The sequence below is a fragment of the Grampus griseus genome (genome assembly GCF_964374135.1).
Source record: "Grampus griseus genome assembly, chromosome: 19".
Taxonomy (NCBI): Eukaryota; Metazoa; Chordata; class Mammalia; order Artiodactyla; family Delphinidae; genus Grampus; species Grampus griseus.
The window spans coordinates 46,360,987-46,378,306 of record NC_139013.1 but is presented as its reverse complement, the minus strand read 5'-3'; the positions used below and the strand labels follow the sequence as shown (position 1 = coordinate 46,378,306).

Below are 17,320 nucleotides of genomic sequence, written 5' to 3'. Positions count from 1 at the left end.
TTTTCTTACTGTAGATAATGCTACTGTGTTTATCTAAGGACATTGGATTTTCTTCATATTTTGGTTTGTTTCCATAGAGTAGGAGAGGGATTTTTTTTTTAATTTATTTATTTACTTATTTTTGGCTACACTGGGTCTTCGTTGCTGCGCACGGGCTCTCTCTAGTTGCAGCGAACGGGGGCTACCCTTTGTTGCGGTGCGTGGGCTTCTCATTGCGGTGGCCTCTCTTGTTGCGGAGCACGGGCTCTAGGCGCGTGGGCTTTAGCAGTTGTGGCACGTGGGCTCAGTAGTTGTGGCTCGTGGGCTGTAGAGCACAGGCTCAGTAGTTGTGGCGCACAGGCTTAGTTGCCCCGCGGCATGTGGGATCTTGCCGGACCAGGGCTCGAACCCGTGTCCCCTGCATTGGCAGGCGCATTCCTAACCACTGCGCCACTAGGGGAGTCTGGGATTTTCTTTTTGTAAGGGAGTTTTATTTTGATTATGAAGATTTTAAAAATTAAAATATAGTCTAATACAAAATAAACACAGAAATATCACCCGGAAAGTTTTCCTCACCCCACCTTCCCTGGGCATGGGGAAGGATGGTGTAGGAGAGAGCCTGCCAGGTTCACCCTGAAACCCGGGCCATGGCGTGCGTTTTTCAAAGCCACGTTTCCCCAGCTGTCAAGCAGGAAGCGTAGTTGCATCCGTCTTGGGGTCGATGTGAGAATTAAATGAGTAAACAATATGTAATACTTAGGAGGTGCTGGGCACATAGAACATGTCCAATAAAGGTACAGATGTTAATAGTTATATGTGTATGGAATCTCCACCGACTTAGGAAATGGGCATGTGCTTTATCTTCTTTGTCTTCCTCTGGACTGTCGCAGCATTTATTTAACCAGTCCCGTGTCGGTGGACACTTCGTTTGTTCCCAGAGCTACTTTTGACCAAATCTCTTCACATATCTGGTCAGTCACTTAGATAAATTACTGGAAGCTGGAGTAAGAGGAATGTGAGTGAGAAACTAAAGATCTAGAGTTCCTAAGCGAGGGACATCAAGTACAAATAAAATACAAGAACATAAAATACCCTGACAGGGACGTTTGTCGCTCCATTTCTGCATCAGTGAAAAATCTGGAAACAGCCCCTGGCTGCCACCACCAAATACCTCACAGTAGAGTACTGGTTGAATATCGTGTGAGCATTCGTACAGTAGAATATTGTGTAGCTACCCAGAATTTGTCAAAGAATGCAGAAGACCCACTGAAGGTAAAACAGAACAAAAATGAGTGTATTCTCCCGCCGGACAGGAGAGCCAAGCAAATTTCACCAGGTAGCCTAGGAGGGAAAGAAAGAGGGTTTCACATGCTAGGAAGGGACAGTTTCACGCTGGTTTGCTAATTAAAGTAAAGCCTGAAACCTTGGTTAGACAAGTACCTGAGTCCCTGAGTCTGTGTGCACGGCTGGTCCCAACGACCCAGTCAGAACCAGCTTGTGGTGAGGACGTGTCAGTCCACACCGCTGACGCCTAGGCAGGGCTGCTGCTGGTGGAAACTTTTACCACGTGCTTTATACGTTCTCACTGATAGGAAATGAATGACCCGTTTTTGGGTGCTAAAGGTAGGCTATAAAATATTATATATTGTGTGTTTCCGGTTTTCTGATTGTAAAAGAAGTAGGAATATTCCTGTTTAAAGGAAGATGTCTTTGAGGAATATTCACTGGTTTTTGCTGTGAATATTTGTTTTCTGAAATTTGCAAATACCATGACCTTTTTGCTTTTGTTTAAAATTCTTATTATGGGAAATTTAATACATGTATAAAATTGAGGAAAATAGTCTCCCAGGTACCCACTGGAGAAAAGGAAGCCCGGGTACAATTCACCCAGCCCCAGCCATTCTCAGCACAACTAATCCAGTGTATGTAGCCCCCTTTCCCGCCCGGTGACACCCCCACCCCCTCCGCCCGATCGTTTTGAAGACGTTACATCATTTCATGTGCAAATACGTCAGTGTATATTTCTAAAAGACGATTTACCAAAGATTTAACAGATTTCTGGGTGCATGGGATTCCAGTTGGTAACTATCTTTCTTTCTGCTTGGTGTCTGTGAATCTTTTTACACTGCATATGTTAAGGAGAAAAATATTTTTTTTAACTTTTCATTTTGAAGTATTTGTAGATTCATAGAAAGTTTGAAGGAAAGTACAAAGCAGTCCTGTGTCCCCTTCTCCCAGCTTCCCCCAGTGACCGCATCTGAAATCACTAGATAACAGCACCCAAACCAAGAGACTGACATCCCTCACCCCTGCCGCTGCTCATCTGTTCCCATTTCTAGCATTTTGTCATTTCAAAAATGTTATATAAACGGAATTATTTGAGATTGGTGGGAAAGTTGTTTGGAGGCAGGCAGGGACATGTGCTTGGCCAGCAGGACAGAGGTGGCCTGTTCCCCTGCCCACTGACTCTGAGCTTTGTCACTCAGAGGGCCAGAAGGGCCCCCTCGCTGTCCCTTTTGCTCTGTGGCCGTGGTTTTCACTCTGTTCTCCCTCTTCCCCAGCTGAAGCAGTTTGAACGGCTGGAGCAGGAGGTGTCACGGCCCATAGACCATGACCTGGCCAACTGGATGCCAGCCCAGCCCCTGGCCCCGGGCCGGACGGGCGGCCTGGGGCCCTCGGACCGGCAGCTGCTGCTCTTCTACCTGGAGCAGTGCGAGGCGAACCTGACCACGCTCACCAACGCCGTGGATGCCTTCTTCACCGCCGTGGCCACCAACCAGCCCCCCAAAATCTTCGTGGCACACAGCAAGTTTGTCATCCTCAGCGCCCACAAGCTGGTATTCATCGGGGACACACTGTCACGGCAGGCTAAGGCGGCCGACGTCCGCAGCCAGGTGACCCACTACAGCAACCTGCTGTGTGACCTCCTGCGCGGCATCGTGGCCACCACCAAGGCCGCTGCCCTCCAGTACCCGTCGCCTGCCGCCGCCCAGGACATGGTGGACAGGGTCAAGGAGCTGGGCCACAGCACCCAGCAGTTCCGCCGGGTCCTGGGCCAGCTGGCAGCTGCCTGAGAGCCGTCAGCCAGAGGGACGGAGGGCAAGGGGAGGAGGGTGGCGATGGGCCCCAGAGAGCCACCGTGCCGCGGGCGTGGGGACAGGCGACCCCAGCTCCACCTGGGCCTGGTGCCCCAGACTGTACACTGTACAGGGAGTTGTGTATATTTATGGCGGGGCAGGATGTGGGACGGTGCCTCCTCAAAGGAGCCCGAGCAGAGCTGGGCCCCGGAGCCCAGGCCAGGAGTGGCTGGCCGTCTTTCCTGAGCGTGCTGAGGGCCCGGAGGGGCCCAACATTCGGGGCTGGGCTGGGGGCTCGCAGACCGCTTGACCCACATGGCCTCAGGTGACCCCTCGGGCTGACCATGAGGGTGCCGTGCCCCCCTGGCAGGGCAAGCGTGGCTGTGGTGTATTCTCTCTGCACCAGGAGAAAACCCTAAAAAACTATTTTTCATTATTGATTTTCCAATCATTTGACTAATAGTCTACATTTAAATAAAATTAAAAAGATGAAAAGCATTCTCCTGAGGTGTGAGAGGCAAGAGGACCTGTGAGCGGGAGGGCAGGTGTTTGCCAGTCTGGATGCCACAGGTGGAGTCACGCGTTGGCGAGATCTGTGGCGAGGCTGTGGGCAGCGCCTCGGGAGGGTGAGGAGAAGGTGGGTCCCTTCAGCAGAAAAGGAAGGCTTGGGGAAGCGGGGCTGGGCCGGGAGCTGAGGTGGGGGGAGCCTGGGCAGCTGGAGTGAGGCTGAAGAGCGGCCGTCAGAATCCAGGGCTTGAGGCCAGGAAGGCTCAGCGTGAGCACAGTGGCCAAGGGCGCAGCCGTCGCCGAGTTTCGATGAAAATCCAGCATGGTCCCTGGGCAGGCGGCCGAGGCGAAGGCAGATGCAGGGTGATGTGCGGGTGGGAGCAGCTCCAGGAGCCAGTGAGCCCTGCTCGGGCCCCTGCGTCCCGAGGCAGAGGGCGCCCCGCTGGGGGCACCGCTGGGAGAGACACTATTCCACGCAGAGAAACTTGCTTTCACAGGCCTTATCTAGAACGTAGCTCGTAGAAGGAAGCTCTTAATTTCAGCTTGTGGAACTTCTCCACAAGTGTCCATTTGAATTACACATGGACTTGGACTCCCAGTTGGGAGGTAGGGGACAGGAGGGGCCCTCACCCTGGGTCAGTGGTCCCCTTTCCGGCAGTCGGGAGTATGTCTGGCAGCCCAAGTAAGGTGAGGGCTCTGGGGACCAGTGGTCCTGCTCCGAGCTCTCACCATTCTGTGTGTGAACTTGAGTCTCATTTCCCCCATCTCTGTGAAAAAGGGGATAGGGCTGGGTATCTGCCAGCTCTCTCCGCTCTGAGCTCCAGAGGGGACCTCAGTGAAGGCAGCCATCCTCCCGCCCCGGCGAAGGCACAGAAGTGAAGATGCGAGCAGTTTTATTTGGGTTTTACACACATGGGGGCTGGGGCGGGGCAGAGGCTCAGTTGGCCTCCAGAACTTCGAGAACCCAGGGAATAAACTTGGTGACCCGGGTGTACACGCCTGGAGAGAACGGGCCACACCGGCCGCTGCCCCAGGACACGATGCCCACCAGGGTCCAGGCTCCATCCTTCTGGCAGACCAGGGGGCCACCAGAGTCGCCCTGCAGGAGGAGATAGGACTTGTATTCAAGCCTGAAAGGGAGTACCAGGGCCCTGGTGTGCCCTGACCTGGCAAGTCCAGGGGTGCAGACAAAGCACAAGTGGGGGCCCAGTGGTTGTGCACAGGAGACTCAGATCTGCTCAGATGGCAGCCCCAGCCCTGCCACCTACTCCTGGAGGGCCTGGGGCAGGTGGCTTATCCTCTCAGCCTCCCCATCAGCTGTAAAACAGGCTGAAGCGTCCAGCTCGTGGGGTTGGTGTGAGATTACATACGCCCGGGAAGCCCCACACCACGCCTGGCCAGAGCCGGCCCTCACCAGGGGCATCTGGTCCAGCCCTTCACTGGGGCACTGGGCAGGGCATGAAGTTAGACAGGTCATGGCAGAGAGGAGTGGGCCTCCTGGCCTGGCCAGGGGAGGCACGGGCAGTGAGGGCGGGCAGGGTGGCAGAGCTAGGCCGTACCATGCAGGAGGAGATGCCGCTGGCGCCCGCACAGATCATCACGTCGGTGATCTTGCTGCCCCAGTACTTCTGGCAGTCGGCGTTGGACAGGATGGGCAGGGTCGCCTGCTGCAGCTTGTCGGGGGTCTTGAGAGCTGGAAGGACAGAGGGCGTGGAGTCAGGGCCCCTCATGCCACCAGCCCGCCCCTGGGGAGAAGAGACCAGGGGCCGCCTGAGCCCCGCCCTCCCCCTGCAAGGTCCCAGTCTTCCTCCATCGCGATGATCGTGGACACAGCTTCGAACCTTCCCTGACACCTTCAGGGAGTCTGGGACGCGGCTCCTCTGCGATTCCACACCAGGCAGCGGGGACTGTGCTTCCAGCAGCTGCTGCAACAGGTCCTGCCTCGGAGCCCTGTGCGCCCTGGGCCCTGGCGGCCACTGTGTGTGGGTGGAGGGGCCGTCCTCCCCGCCCAGGGAAGGGGATGCACGTCCTTCTGACCGGGGACACCGGAGGGGACCCCCGAGGGAGCACCTCCCTCCTGCTGCCCTTTCCCGGCTGCTTCTGTCCTGTTACGGGACCAGCCGGGGGCCGTGGCCGGGGCAGAAGAACTCAGGACACCGAGGAAGAACCTGCGGATCGAGCAGCGCTGGGGGGGCCGGTGGGGGGCCGGTGGGGGGCACCTGGGCGCTCAGGCCTGAACCCGACCAGGACACTGGACTCCGAGCCCAGACTTCAGGGGTGCTGGACGCACCGCCCTCCTCAGTCTGGAGGGAAATCCGGGCTGTCCCTCTCCTTGCAGGTGAGAGGGGGCGAGACTTGCTGGTACTTAGGTGTTTCTTCAGAAACTGTTTACGTATATATTATTAACCCTCATTTTTATTCATGTTTGGTAGGGTTTTCATTAAGAGGGTTTTAAGTAAAGAAATGGAAGATTTATTGACTGTTGCAATTTATGATTGTGTTTGGAATTTAGACCAAAATACAGAATGAGTCTCACTCCTGAAAGGTCCTCAGGGCACTCACCGTTGTACCGGGTCTTGCCCCAGCCCGTGGTGGTGCACAGGGAGCCCGCAGGGAAGCTGGCGTTGGCGCTGGGCAGGCACACGGCGGACACGGTCCTGGAGAGGCTCACGGGCGTGGCCAGCTTCAGCAGGGCGATGTCGTTTTGGACCGTGCGCAGGTCCCACAGTGGGTGTTCAAAGACCTGTGTGGAAAGGGTGGGGGCTCGGTGGGCCACAGAGGGATGACTTGGGAGATTTTAGGGACACACAGACCTGCAGACTGGGAGGGGCCGGCGGTGCTAAAGGGGCAGAGTGTTGAGAAGGGAACCCAGATGAGGCTGAACAGACCAAATCTCTGGGGTGCTGGGGAGATGGCATGTGACGTATTTTGCGTTTTTCTACAATGAGCAAAGTTTATAATCAGAAACAACCTTCAGCGTTTGTAAAGGAGCTTTATTATGTGGGAAAGAGAAGAGAGCTCGGACTGGAGGGGTGCCAGTGGGGTGAGGCCTGAGCCGCCGGCCGGGGTCGCCTGCCCACTCCCCCCCTGCCCTCCTTTTCCTTTGTGCCCCAGGGGCCCACCCTCCTGGCTGCCCGCCCGGCCGTCCGTACCTCAGCGATTCTCAGCACCTGAACAGCCTCCTCCTCGGAGCCGTGATCAGATACCCCGGCCACCACGAGGTGACTCTTCCTGGAGAGAAAGGAGGTGGCAGACGGAGCTCAGGCTTACGGCCACCTCCTCAGAGGAGCGCCCGGAGAGCGTGCCAGGCAGGGTGAGCCCCGGCTGGGCCACTGAACCGCGTGGTGACCTTGGAGCCTCAGTTTCCCCATCTGTACAGTGAAGGCAGAGGCCCAGGCCAGCTGCCCCGGACCAAGCTGGGGTCTGGGGAGGTGGGGCGCTAGGGCTGGGGTTTTCTGCTGACTGTGGCTCTGCCTGCAGCCTGGGGACAGAGCAGCTTCTGCCAGACTCTTTCCCACTCGCTGGCAGCGCCCGGTTGGGGTTAGGGGCGAGTGAAGGTGGTCTCTTCAGGCAGGTGAGGTGGGGGCCCCTCCTGCCCCAGCCCAGGCCTCACCTGACCCCGCAGTGGGCGGCGGTGACCACCCAGTCCGCACTGATGAGGGAGCCCCCGCAGAAATGGAAGCCGGAGCTAGTCTGCGGAGACCGGGACGGGGGGAGAGAGAGTCAGCCTTGCCTCTTCTGCCTGAGCCCTCTCTGTCTAACCTGCCCCTCCCCAGACTCCCCCTCACCTGCAGGGACACCTGCCAGGGCCAGGAGCCGGGGACAGCGTCCTCCCCGTTGACGATCCTGGACAGGCCGCTCAGCACAGGGTCGATGGTGGGGACCCCGCAGCCTGAGGGACAAGGACAGTGCGGCTGGTCAGTGGGTGGTGCCCCAAGGGGGTCAGGGGAAGACTCAGCACTTCCAGGCCTCTGTGGCACCCTGGCACTCAGAGTTTTGTCCGCTGCAAGGAATTCAGCCCCCCACCGGTCCAGCTGACAGCTGCCCTTAGAAGGTGCCCTTGTGGACGGTCCCCGAGGCTGAGGGTATCTGGAGTCGGGGCCCAGGCTCCCCAGCCTGCTCTGTGCCCTGAGGGGAGTGTCCATGCCACTCTGAGCCCAGGATTCTGTCCTGGGGGCTGGGATGTCCTGCTTGAGTCCTGGGGGTTCTCATGGCCTCTGAGTCTGCCGGGGGAGCAGGTTTGGGTGAGGTTGTTACCCCAGTTGGGGGGGCACACACGCAGGAGGCTGTCCAGATCCCGAGGGTGGAGGTGCAGGGCAAGATGGATGGACCTGGGAGACGTTCTCGAGGCAGCATTCACACAGCTTGGTGGCACGTTTGGAGGGTGGAGGAGCCCAGACCACCCCAGCTTCTGAGTGAATGGAGGAGACCAAATTAGGCAGGGCCCACGGGACCTCCAGGCAGCGGAGGGCGCTCCAGGAGCGCCCAGTGGAGGAGTGGGGGGCTGGGCAGAGCAGCCCAAGGAGGCTCAGGGGGCAGCTGCAGGGGCAGGTGGCAGGGGTGTTAGAGGTACGAGGACTAGGGCCCTCCTGTTCCCTGCCTCTGGGTGGGGGGGTCAGGGGGTGGGCGAGGCTCGGCCTGGGGCTGCCGGGGCTGCCTGAGCCTCGCGCTTACCGAAGCTGCTGCCAAAGAGGAAGAAGCCAAGGACAACCCAGAGAAGGGCCATGGCGCGCGACTCAGCAGGTGAGATGGGGCCTGCCCGAGGGACCGCCCAATATATTCCCTCAAGCCTCCAATCTTAGCCTGCCTCGCCATCCCCTCCTTATCATGAGACCTTGGGCCGAGAAGCACCTGGCTCCAGCGCGGGCCTGAGCCCTTGGGGGCCACTCCTGGGAAGGTTTCCTGGAATCACAGGTGTGTGGGCAGGCCCCGGGCACACAGAGCCGGGGGCAGATGGTGAGGACCCCGAAGTTGGAGGTGGGAGCATGAGGTGAGAGGTGGGGGTCACGGTCCCCCTTTATCTGCCTGTGCCCTTCCTGGCCACTCTTGGGAGGTGGACTAAGGAGGGGCCCTCCTGGACACCCCCGGACACCTGGCTCAGTGAAGGTCCAAATTCAGGAGCAGAGTGGACTCCCAGAAGCCCCAAAACAGGTCACAGACACCATCAGCACGTCTTCCACTGGTTTATTGAGGCTTTGTGGAAGCAAGGTCAGCAGGGAGGCCAGGGTGAAGCCTGGTCGTCAGTTGGCTGCCAGGATGTGCTGCACCCAGGGGATGAGTTCAGTGACGCGGGCATACACGCCGGGGCTGGCGGTGGAGCAGGTGCCGCTGCCCCAGGACACGATGCCCACCAGGGTCCAGGCTCCATCCTTCTGGCAGACCAGGGGGCCACCAGAGTCGCCCTGCAGGACAGGGAGGAGGGGGCTTGGGTCTGGCGGCCCAGGTGGCCTGGCCCAGAGGCCACTGAACGTTGTTCCCAGAGCCCAGTCCCAGGCCTGATAGCCAGTAGAAGCTCAGAACATGCATATGAGAAGGATTATGAAAGAAACTTCAGCAGCTCTTGTGGTTTGTGCCCCTGGAAGTCTGGGCTACCCCCTGGGGTGGGGTCCTATAACAGAGGCTCAATAGAGCAGGTTTCACTGATAGGAGGAAAGCATGGGTGGTGCTGGCCGTGGGGCTACTGTGAGGGAGGAAGGGCTGCCAGACCCCTTCTGGAGCCCTTTTGGGCCACCATGCTCTGCTGCCCAGGCTGTGCACTGCACAATTCCAGGAGGTGCCATTACTCAGACTTTGATATTAGTGGAATCTTGCAATATGGTAGCTCTGAGACCAGAGCCCCTTGCTCTGGTACCTCTCTGCTGAGGTCACTGATGACCCTCCAGGAGCCCTGTCTTCCCAACTACTCAGGCAGGAATGCCCAGGGAGAGAGTGGCAGGCCCTAGAAAGAGGTCTGCCTGCTACTTCCATTTCTTCTCTCTTTGCCCAAGCCCTTGGCCTGGGCTTTGGCCTGAACCCACCCCAGGCTGGGAGGGAAGGGAGCCTAGGAGGCCATACCATGCAGGAGGACACGCCGCTGGCGCCGGCGCAGACCATGCTCTTGGTGATCTTGCTGCCCCAGTATTTCTTGCAGTCGGTGTTGGACAGGAGGGGCAGAGTCGCCTGCTGCAGCCTGTCGGGGGTGTTGGCATCTGGAAGGGCAGGGTGGGTGGTTAGTGACTGCTGCCCCTACCTCCCACCTGGCCAGCCAGTGGTCTCTCATCACTCACTGGTGTGTTTGGTCAGGCCCCAGCCAGTCGTGGCACACAGCATCCCGGCGGGGAAGTCATCGTTAGCGCTGGGCAGGCACACGGCGGACACGGTCTTGGAGAAGCGCGCAGGCGTGGCCAGCTTCAGCAGGGTGATGTCGTTGCTGTTGGTGAACGGGTTGTACCTGCGGTTCTTGAAAACCTGTGGGGCAGGGCCAGACAGCTGCCTTTGGGGTCTGGGAAGAAGCCGACCGGGGCAGAACCTGGCGCCAGGCTACCCCTCACGGCCTCAGTGCTCCTCCGTCGACAATGGCCTGTTCAACTCGGCAGCTCCTTCCATGGCCCCAGGAGCCCGAGGCCCAGGCCCAAGGTGCAGACCTTCCCCTCATGGAGCCTTGCATACCCTGCTTTCTGCTTTGCCCCATCATGATGGGGTATTGGGGTGACCGGGAGGAGCTGGGGCCCTGGGGGTTAGCCTGGGCTGCACACTCCCGAGGGTCCACCCTGCCTGGGGTCACACCTGGACCCTGGGGGCTGCCATACCTTGGCAATCTTCAACACCTGGATGTCCTCGGCGTCTGAGCCCTGGTCAAACTCCCCGGCCACGACCAGGTGGGATGTTCTGGAGAGGGCCAGAGAAAGGAGTGGTTCCTGCCATGAGGGGGCATTTGGGATGCAGGGTGCTGATGTGTGTGAGGGCACGCGTGTGCACGCGTAATGCGCATGCGTGTCTTTGTGCGTCTGCACACACGGCTGTGGTGTCGATCAGAGATGGAAGCTCAGAATCTCAGCTGGGCCTACAGCCCGCCATGTGTTTTCCCAGGGGCCCCAGGTCACTGGAAGGACCTGGCTTTGCCACACATTTCCAAATAAGAAACTGGGAAATGAAGGCGTTAAAGGGCAAGGCCTCAGTGCTGGAGGAAACCACCCCAAGGGGTTTCTTGGGGACCCCGGGCTCTCACCTGACACTGCAGTGGGCGGCGGTGACCACCCAGTCCTCGCTGATGAGGGAGCCCCCGCAGAAGTGGAAGCCGGTGCTGTCCTGGAGGAAGATGGGGAGGGTCAGCCCCGCCCAGACACCAGCAAAACCAATCTGGGCAGCAGCGCCCAGCTGGGCTGATACCCCAGTGCATCCCCCTACTCGTGTGCAGAATTGCCCCCTCACCTGCAGGGACACCTGCCAGGGCCAGGAGCCGGGGACAGCCTCCTCCCCGTTGACGATCCTGGAGAGGCCGCTCAGCACAGGGTCGATGGCAGGGACCCCGCAGCCTGAGGGTGGAAGTATGGAGTGAGGGGTGGAGGCCAAGGTCCCACCCAGGACTCACCACCCCAGGAATACTCCGGGGACAATTCAGGCTGACATGTGCTCCAGCCCAGACAAGCCCAACAGGCTGAGCTTGAGGTGGTGGCAGGGCCAAAGCCTGGGCTGGGAGGCCCTATCACTGCCTACCTCAACCACTCTGAGTCTCAGTTTTCCCACCAGCAAAATGGGGATCTTACAGTTGGCTAACCTCACAGAGTTGGTATAATAAGGATGAAAGATGCTTTGCCTTAGTAGACAAAGCAGGCAAAGCAGGAACTTGCTCAGTTCCTGGCACACAGTGAACAAAAGTGGAAAAGTTTAAAAGGGCTGGTTCAAGGGCATGAAAGGGCTGATGGGGGCCAAGCCACACTTGCTCATCATCTGAGCCTGCTTGGGAGCCACCAACTATTCACAGAGCTTTCTGTCCCTCTGGAATTGCTGCCCCTCCTTGCACACGATGCGAGGCCCCAGGAAGGTCCACCTCCACCCCGGGGGCCTCACACTGGCTGGTCTGGTCCAGTCCTCCCAGCATCCTCATTGTAGAGATGGAGCTGGTGAGGCTCAGAGAGGGAGAAAGACTCGCTCGGGCTCACACCACCACACACAACTGAACTGGGAGCAGGGACCCCGCTGCTCCTTGCTGGCCTTGGGGTTGGTGGGGCCAGCACCCCTTCCAGCAGTTGGTGGAAGGGTAGGCAGCCTTCCCGGCCTCTGCCTGCCCTGGTGCTCACCAAAGGCTGTGCCCAGGAGGGCGCAGCAGGAGAGAAGCCAGAGGAAGGTCATGGTGCCGCAGTCAGGGAGGTGTAGGACGCCTGCCTGGAGGGCTCCCCATTATATCCCTGTGCACCAGGCTGTTATCTGAAGACCTTGAGGTGATAATCCCTTTCCTGGGCATGTGTCCCAGTGGGCAGGATATGCCAGAGCAGGGCTGGCATCAGGGCCTGGGATGGCAGCAGCTGGGGCCAGGATCTAGGGCAAAGTTGGGGCCAAACAAGGCGGCCCTCCACCCACAGCTAAGGGGAAGGGGACATTCAGGTTTCCTCCTCCAGGCCCTACCGCTAGAGGGCCCTGCGGGCAGCAGCCAGGCCTGGGCTGGATTTGAGCCCCAGCCAAGTCTCTCATGGTCTGGAGGACCTTGGACAAGTAATTTAGTTGGTCTGCAGTTGTTCAAAACCCCATGGGCAGTGTGGTCAAGTAGGGGGAGGGGCAGGGACCAAAGCATGGTGAGGGCACAGGGGACCAGTGGGCTGAGGATGCTCCCCTAGTCTTAGGATGGCCAAGAAGGCTCAGTGGCTCAGTTCAATATCAGGGGCAGTCACGTGGGCTGGTTCAGAGGGCAAGCCGCCCACTGCCCGTTCACGCGGAGTCAGGCCCCTCCACCCAGGCATCCTGCCCTTGGAATTGAGTACATGGCATTCAGGTGCAGGACTGGGCCCAGGGCCAGCCAGGGGGCCTCTGCTATCATCCCAGCAAGAGCTTCTGGAGGCTACACCAGGCGGGAAAGCAGGGGGCAAGGAGGCCTGTTTTGGGTGGGCAGCAGGGCCCTTTCCCAGCAACTGGGAAACTGGGGAGGGGGAAGTTTGAAGGTGAGGCTACCAGGCACAGGGCAAGTACCCCAAAACACATAGGTAAAACGATATCTTACGGCTATTTTTTTTTTTTTGCGGTATGTGGGCCTCTCACTGCTGTGGCCTCTCCCGTTGCGGAGCACAGGCTCCAGACGCGCAGGCCCAGCGGCCATGGCTCACGGGCCCAGCTGCTCCGCGGCATGTGGGATCCTCCCGGACCGGGGCACGAACCCATGTCCCCTGCATCGGCAGGCGGACTCTCAACCACTGCGCCACCAGGGAAGCCCACTTATGGCTATTTTTAATTTCCATTGCATTGATGATTGTTGTGTGGTGGGTCACAGGTTTCAGCACAAAACAGCTGTGGGGCCTTGGGCAAGTTACCCTCTCTGATCCCATTTCTAAATATGTAAAATGGGGATCCTTAGAGCAAGGGCCCCGCTTTATGAAAGGGCACAGTCCATACTGAGTGTGCTGGGACCAGGCCTAACACAGTCCACGCTGGTCAGACCTAGTACTTCTTCTTGACTTGCCTGTGGGGTCCCTTTGTGCTTTCTAGAAGACTGCCAATAACAGGGAGGGATGGCCACAGTGCATTAGGTGGGAAAGCAGGGAACGAAACAGGATGCAGAGTGTGGCACCATCTGTGTGAAACCCACCACTTGTGCAATTCCATCCATCCCATCAACCAGCGCTTACCAGGCCCCTGCTGGAACAGAACAAACGAAAGAAACACAAATTCCTGACTTACAAGCTTAGGTGGGAAAGGGGTGGGGAGTTGATGGAAAAGAGTTAAAAATAAAAAAAAAGTAGGGGGCTTCCCTGGTGGCGCAGTGGTTGAGAGTCCGCCTGCTGATGCAGGGGACACGGGTTCATGCCCCGGTCCGGGAAGATCCCACATGCCGCGGAGCGGCTGGGCCCGTGAGCCATGGCCGTTGAGCTTGCACGTCTGGAGCCTGTGCTCCGCAACGGGAGAGGCTACAACAGTGAGAGGCCCGCGTACCGCAAAAAAAAAAAAAAAAAAAAAAAAAGTAAAATATACATTACTACCAGCTAAGGAGTTATCATTATCATTGTTATTATTATTATTAATACCGAGGCAGGAGGGCCTCACTCCGAAGGGGACATTAAGTTGCTACCCAAGAGTTTGCCAAGCTATCTGGGGGGAGACGGTGTCCAGGGAGAGGGCTCAGGGAGGGCAAAGGCCTGGTGGAGGGAGCCTGGGTGGCACCAAGAGCCGAGAGGACACGAGGCAGGGCGGAGAGGCCAAGGGTCCGACAGAGGAGGGCCCTGGTGAAGGTACAGGGCTGTCCCGAGTGTCTGCCAAGATGCGAGGTGGCAGCCGCCGGGCCTGAGTGGGGGAGGGGCGTGGCCGGTGAGGGAGGGCACGCGGCGGCTCGAACCCACCCGTGGCTGTGGCCTTGGGAGCCGACAGCTGGCCCGAGTCCTGCCCGCCCAGCACCCCCTGCTCACGGTTGCCAGAGACCTGGGAACTCGCGCAGCTGCGGGTGGGGGCGGGGAAGGCGGCCCCCGCAGGTGCTCGACTCCTGCTGGGGGCGGGGCCAAAGCTGACTGCGGCCGGGCGCGCGGACCTCCACCCGCCCCGCCCCCTCGCCTGGCGTTTCGACCAGAGAGACTGCGCACTCCGCAGAACGCCCGACCCCGAGGAAGAACGCTTAAGCTCAGAGTGTTAGGTGCCCCCCATTCTCCAAAACGCCGGGCCCTGAACTTCCTGCCTCTGGGCCTTTGCCCGCTCTGTTCGCTCCCTTTAGAAGGTCCACCGCCCTTCCGGCCCCGGCCCCGGCCGTGAGCGCCTCCTTGTAGGCAGCAGTTCAGCCTTGGTTATGGCTGACCAGCGGCAAAGCCGGCGTCAGTCAGAGGCCATGGATGAGTCGATAGATCCCTGGACCCAGAAGTTGTTTAGCCAATCAAGTTTACAGTAAAGAGCATTTTCCTGGGTTCACTTTGTCGCTGATACTTTTCTCTCCCATCCTCGGGTTTGGAACCCTGCCTCATCTCTAGACGCCTGGAGCCCAGCCATCTCTGCTCATGCAAACTCCCAGGGAGAAGGTACAGCCTTGTTCGCGGGTTGTCTGCCACGTCAGAAAACCTTCACTCTGCACCTGTTACCTCGTTGCAGGTATGTGGCGTCTAGTGTGTTTAATGGGCAGTGCTGAAATCAGCCCACGAACAGGTGTAAATCAAAGAAAGTCACTCAGGAGATGACCCAATGCACGGGGACCCTCATGGGGTCGGCTCTCTCCCAGGCAGCCTGGGTTTGGGGAAAGAGCTTTGCTTGGAGTAGGGGGCCCTAATCCACTCCCTGCCCAGCCACCTCCTGGGATTTGGCCTTGGGAGTGGTGGTGTGTCAGGGTTCCAGGTCCTGACTGGGCGGCGGGGCAGTGCGCATGCGTCCCTCCAGGACCCGCATCTCTGAGACTGTGCCATCTTCTTCGAGGCAGGAACTCAGAAGTCAGTTTTCTTAGATGAAGGAGCTACTCCTCTTGAAGTCGTGCCACTGAGGGGGTCAAATCCCAACCCTCTGTTTTACTAAAAATAAGATATATTGAAAGTATAATTTACACATGGTGAAATGCACAGATCTTAAGTGAAGAGACGGATAAATTTTGACATATACATACCATAGTGTAACAAACGCCACAACCACCATATAAAGTATCATCACCCCCACCATACAGTATGCTGTCTTTGTGTCTGGATTCTTTCACTCCACCAGATGGTTTTGCGATTCACTTGTGTTCCTGCGTGTATCCCCAGTGTGTTCCTTCTTATTGCTGAGTGGTGTTCCACTTCATAAGCACACCACACTTTGTGCACCCATTCTCCGGCTAGGACATTTGGGCTGTTACCCCTCCCCCACCCCACTCCCCTTTTTTTTTTTTTTTTTGCGGAACGCGGGCCTCTCACTGTTGTGGCCTCTCCCGTTGCGGAGCACAGGCTCCGGACGCGCAGGCTCAGCGACCATGGCTCACGGGCGCAGACGCTCCGCGGCATGTGGGATCTTCCCGGACCGGGGCACGAACCCATGTCCCCTGTATCGGCAGGCGGACTCTCAACCACTGCGCCACCAGGGAAGCCCCCCACTCCCTTTTTGCTCCTTGTAATGAAGTGATTCTCAGCCCTAAACATAGGCAGGCAAGAAATGTAGGTTTCTTTTTTTTCTATTAGAGAATGAAATTTGAATTTCGATCCTTTATTCTCCCAGGAGTCTCACTGGAGAGTCTAACAAAGAGACTGTTTCTAAAGGTGTGGCCAGGGTTTAGGGAAACCATAAGGAGGTGCAGGTCAGCTTAGGGCTAGGGTCAGTGGGCCTGGAAACACAAGAGTGGTTACCTGGCCCCTGGGGAGGGCGATATGCAAGGGGGAGGCCGCCAACAGGAGCTTGGCCTTTGTGGCAATCAGTGAAGACCACCCCAATGAGAACGAGTAGAGGCTGTTCATTCGGAGCTTGCTATAGCCTGGCAGTCAGGCAGCATCACTTTTCCATTCCCACCAGTAATGTATGAGGATTCCAGTTTCTCCACAACCTTGCCAAAACTTATTTTCCATTTAAAAAAGTATAGGTGTGAAGGGATACCTCACTGTTTTTTTTTTCAATTTTCAAAATTGTGCTAAAATACGTATAATATAAAATTTACCATCTTAGTCATTTTAAGTGGACAGCTCGGAATGTACTAAGTGCATTCATATTGTTGTGCAGCCATCACCGCCATCCATCTCCAGAACTCTTTTTTAATTGAAGTGCAGTTGATGTACAATATTGTATGTCACAGGTGTACAATATAGTGAGTCACATTTTTTAAAGGTTATACTCCATTTATAGTTATTGTAAAATATTGGTTGTATTTCTCATGTTGTACAATGTGTCCTTGTAGCTTTTTTGTTTTTTCTTCCCCCCGACCTCCCTGCCACGGCATGGGGGGAGGGTCTTAGTTCCCCTGACCAAGGATTGAACCTGTGCCCCCTGCAGTGGGAGCGAGGAGTCTTAACCACTGGACCAGCAGGGAAATCCCCCATGGAACTTATTTTATACATAATAGTTTGTACCTCTTAATCCTCTACCCCTATATTGCCCCTCCCCCCAGAACTCTTCTCATCTTGCAAAACTGAAACTCTATATCCGTTAATCTATAACTCTCCTACCCCCAGCCCCAGGCAACTAGCATTGAATTGACTATCCTCAGTACCTGGTATAAGTGGAACCATACGGTATTTGTCTTTTTGTGATTAGCTTATTTCACTTGGCATAATGTCCTCCAGGTTCATCCATGATGTAACATATGTCAGAATTTTCTTTCTTTTTGGGTCTGAATAATACCGCATTGTTTATGTATATATTGTTTATATATACCACATTTGGTTTATTCATTCATTGGTCAATGGATACTTGGGTTGCTTCCTCTTTTTAGCTACTGTAAATAATACTGCTATAAATATGGGTGTACAAATATCTTTTTGTAATATTTATTTAATTTTTTAAGTGAAGTAGACTTGATTTACAATGTTGTGTTAATTTTGCTGTACAGCAAAGCGACTCAGTTATACACATATGTACATTCTTTTTTTAAAATTAATGAATTAATTAATTTATGGTTGCGTTGGGTCTTTGTTGCTGCACAC

General features: G+C 56.7%; 3 protein-coding genes across 5 annotated transcripts in view; 1 reads left to right on the top strand and 2 right to left on the bottom strand.

Annotated features, from left to right (window-relative positions):
* Positions 1-3,865, top strand: part of BCAR1 (BCAR1 scaffold protein, Cas family member) — a 35,646-nt gene extending 31,781 nt beyond the window's left edge. For both annotated transcript variants that reach the window (XM_082676099.1, XM_082676098.1), the window contains exon 7: positions 2,541-3,865. In XM_082676099.1, coding sequence (XP_082532225.1) covers positions 2,541-3,053 — 513 coding nt within the window. In that variant the 3' untranslated portion in view covers positions 3,054-3,865. The remainder of the gene's footprint in view (positions 1-2,540) is intronic.
* Positions 3,866-3,983: 118 nt separating this feature from the next.
* LOC309836218 (chymotrypsinogen B-like) lies at positions 3,984-8,289 on the bottom strand (the record flags this gene model as incomplete). Its single annotated transcript, XM_082676100.1, has 7 exons — positions 3,984-4,662; positions 5,123-5,256; positions 6,126-6,306; positions 6,716-6,794; positions 7,177-7,256; positions 7,352-7,455; positions 8,238-8,289. The coding sequence occupies 7 exons, from the start codon at positions 8,287-8,289 to the stop codon at positions 4,501-4,503; spliced, it is 792 nt and encodes a 263-aa protein (XP_082532226.1). The 3' UTR covers positions 3,984-4,500.
* Positions 8,290-8,779: 490 nt separating this feature from the next.
* Positions 8,780-11,897, bottom strand: LOC309836783 (chymotrypsinogen 2; the record flags this gene model as incomplete). Of its 2 annotated transcripts, XM_082676952.1 has the most annotated exons (7): positions 8,780-8,965; positions 9,618-9,751; positions 9,830-10,010; positions 10,352-10,430; positions 10,771-10,850; positions 10,974-11,077; positions 11,843-11,897. In XM_082676952.1, the coding sequence occupies 7 exons, from the start codon at positions 11,892-11,894 to the stop codon at positions 8,804-8,806; spliced, it is 792 nt and encodes a 263-aa protein (XP_082533078.1). In that variant the 3' UTR covers positions 8,780-8,803. The 2 variants fall into 2 exon arrangements, with proteins under 2 accessions (XP_082533078.1, XP_082533077.1); XM_082676951.1 differs by lacking the exon at positions 9,618-9,751 and having other exon boundaries at positions 11,843-11,894.
* Between the last annotated feature and the right edge of the window lie 5,423 nt (positions 11,898-17,320).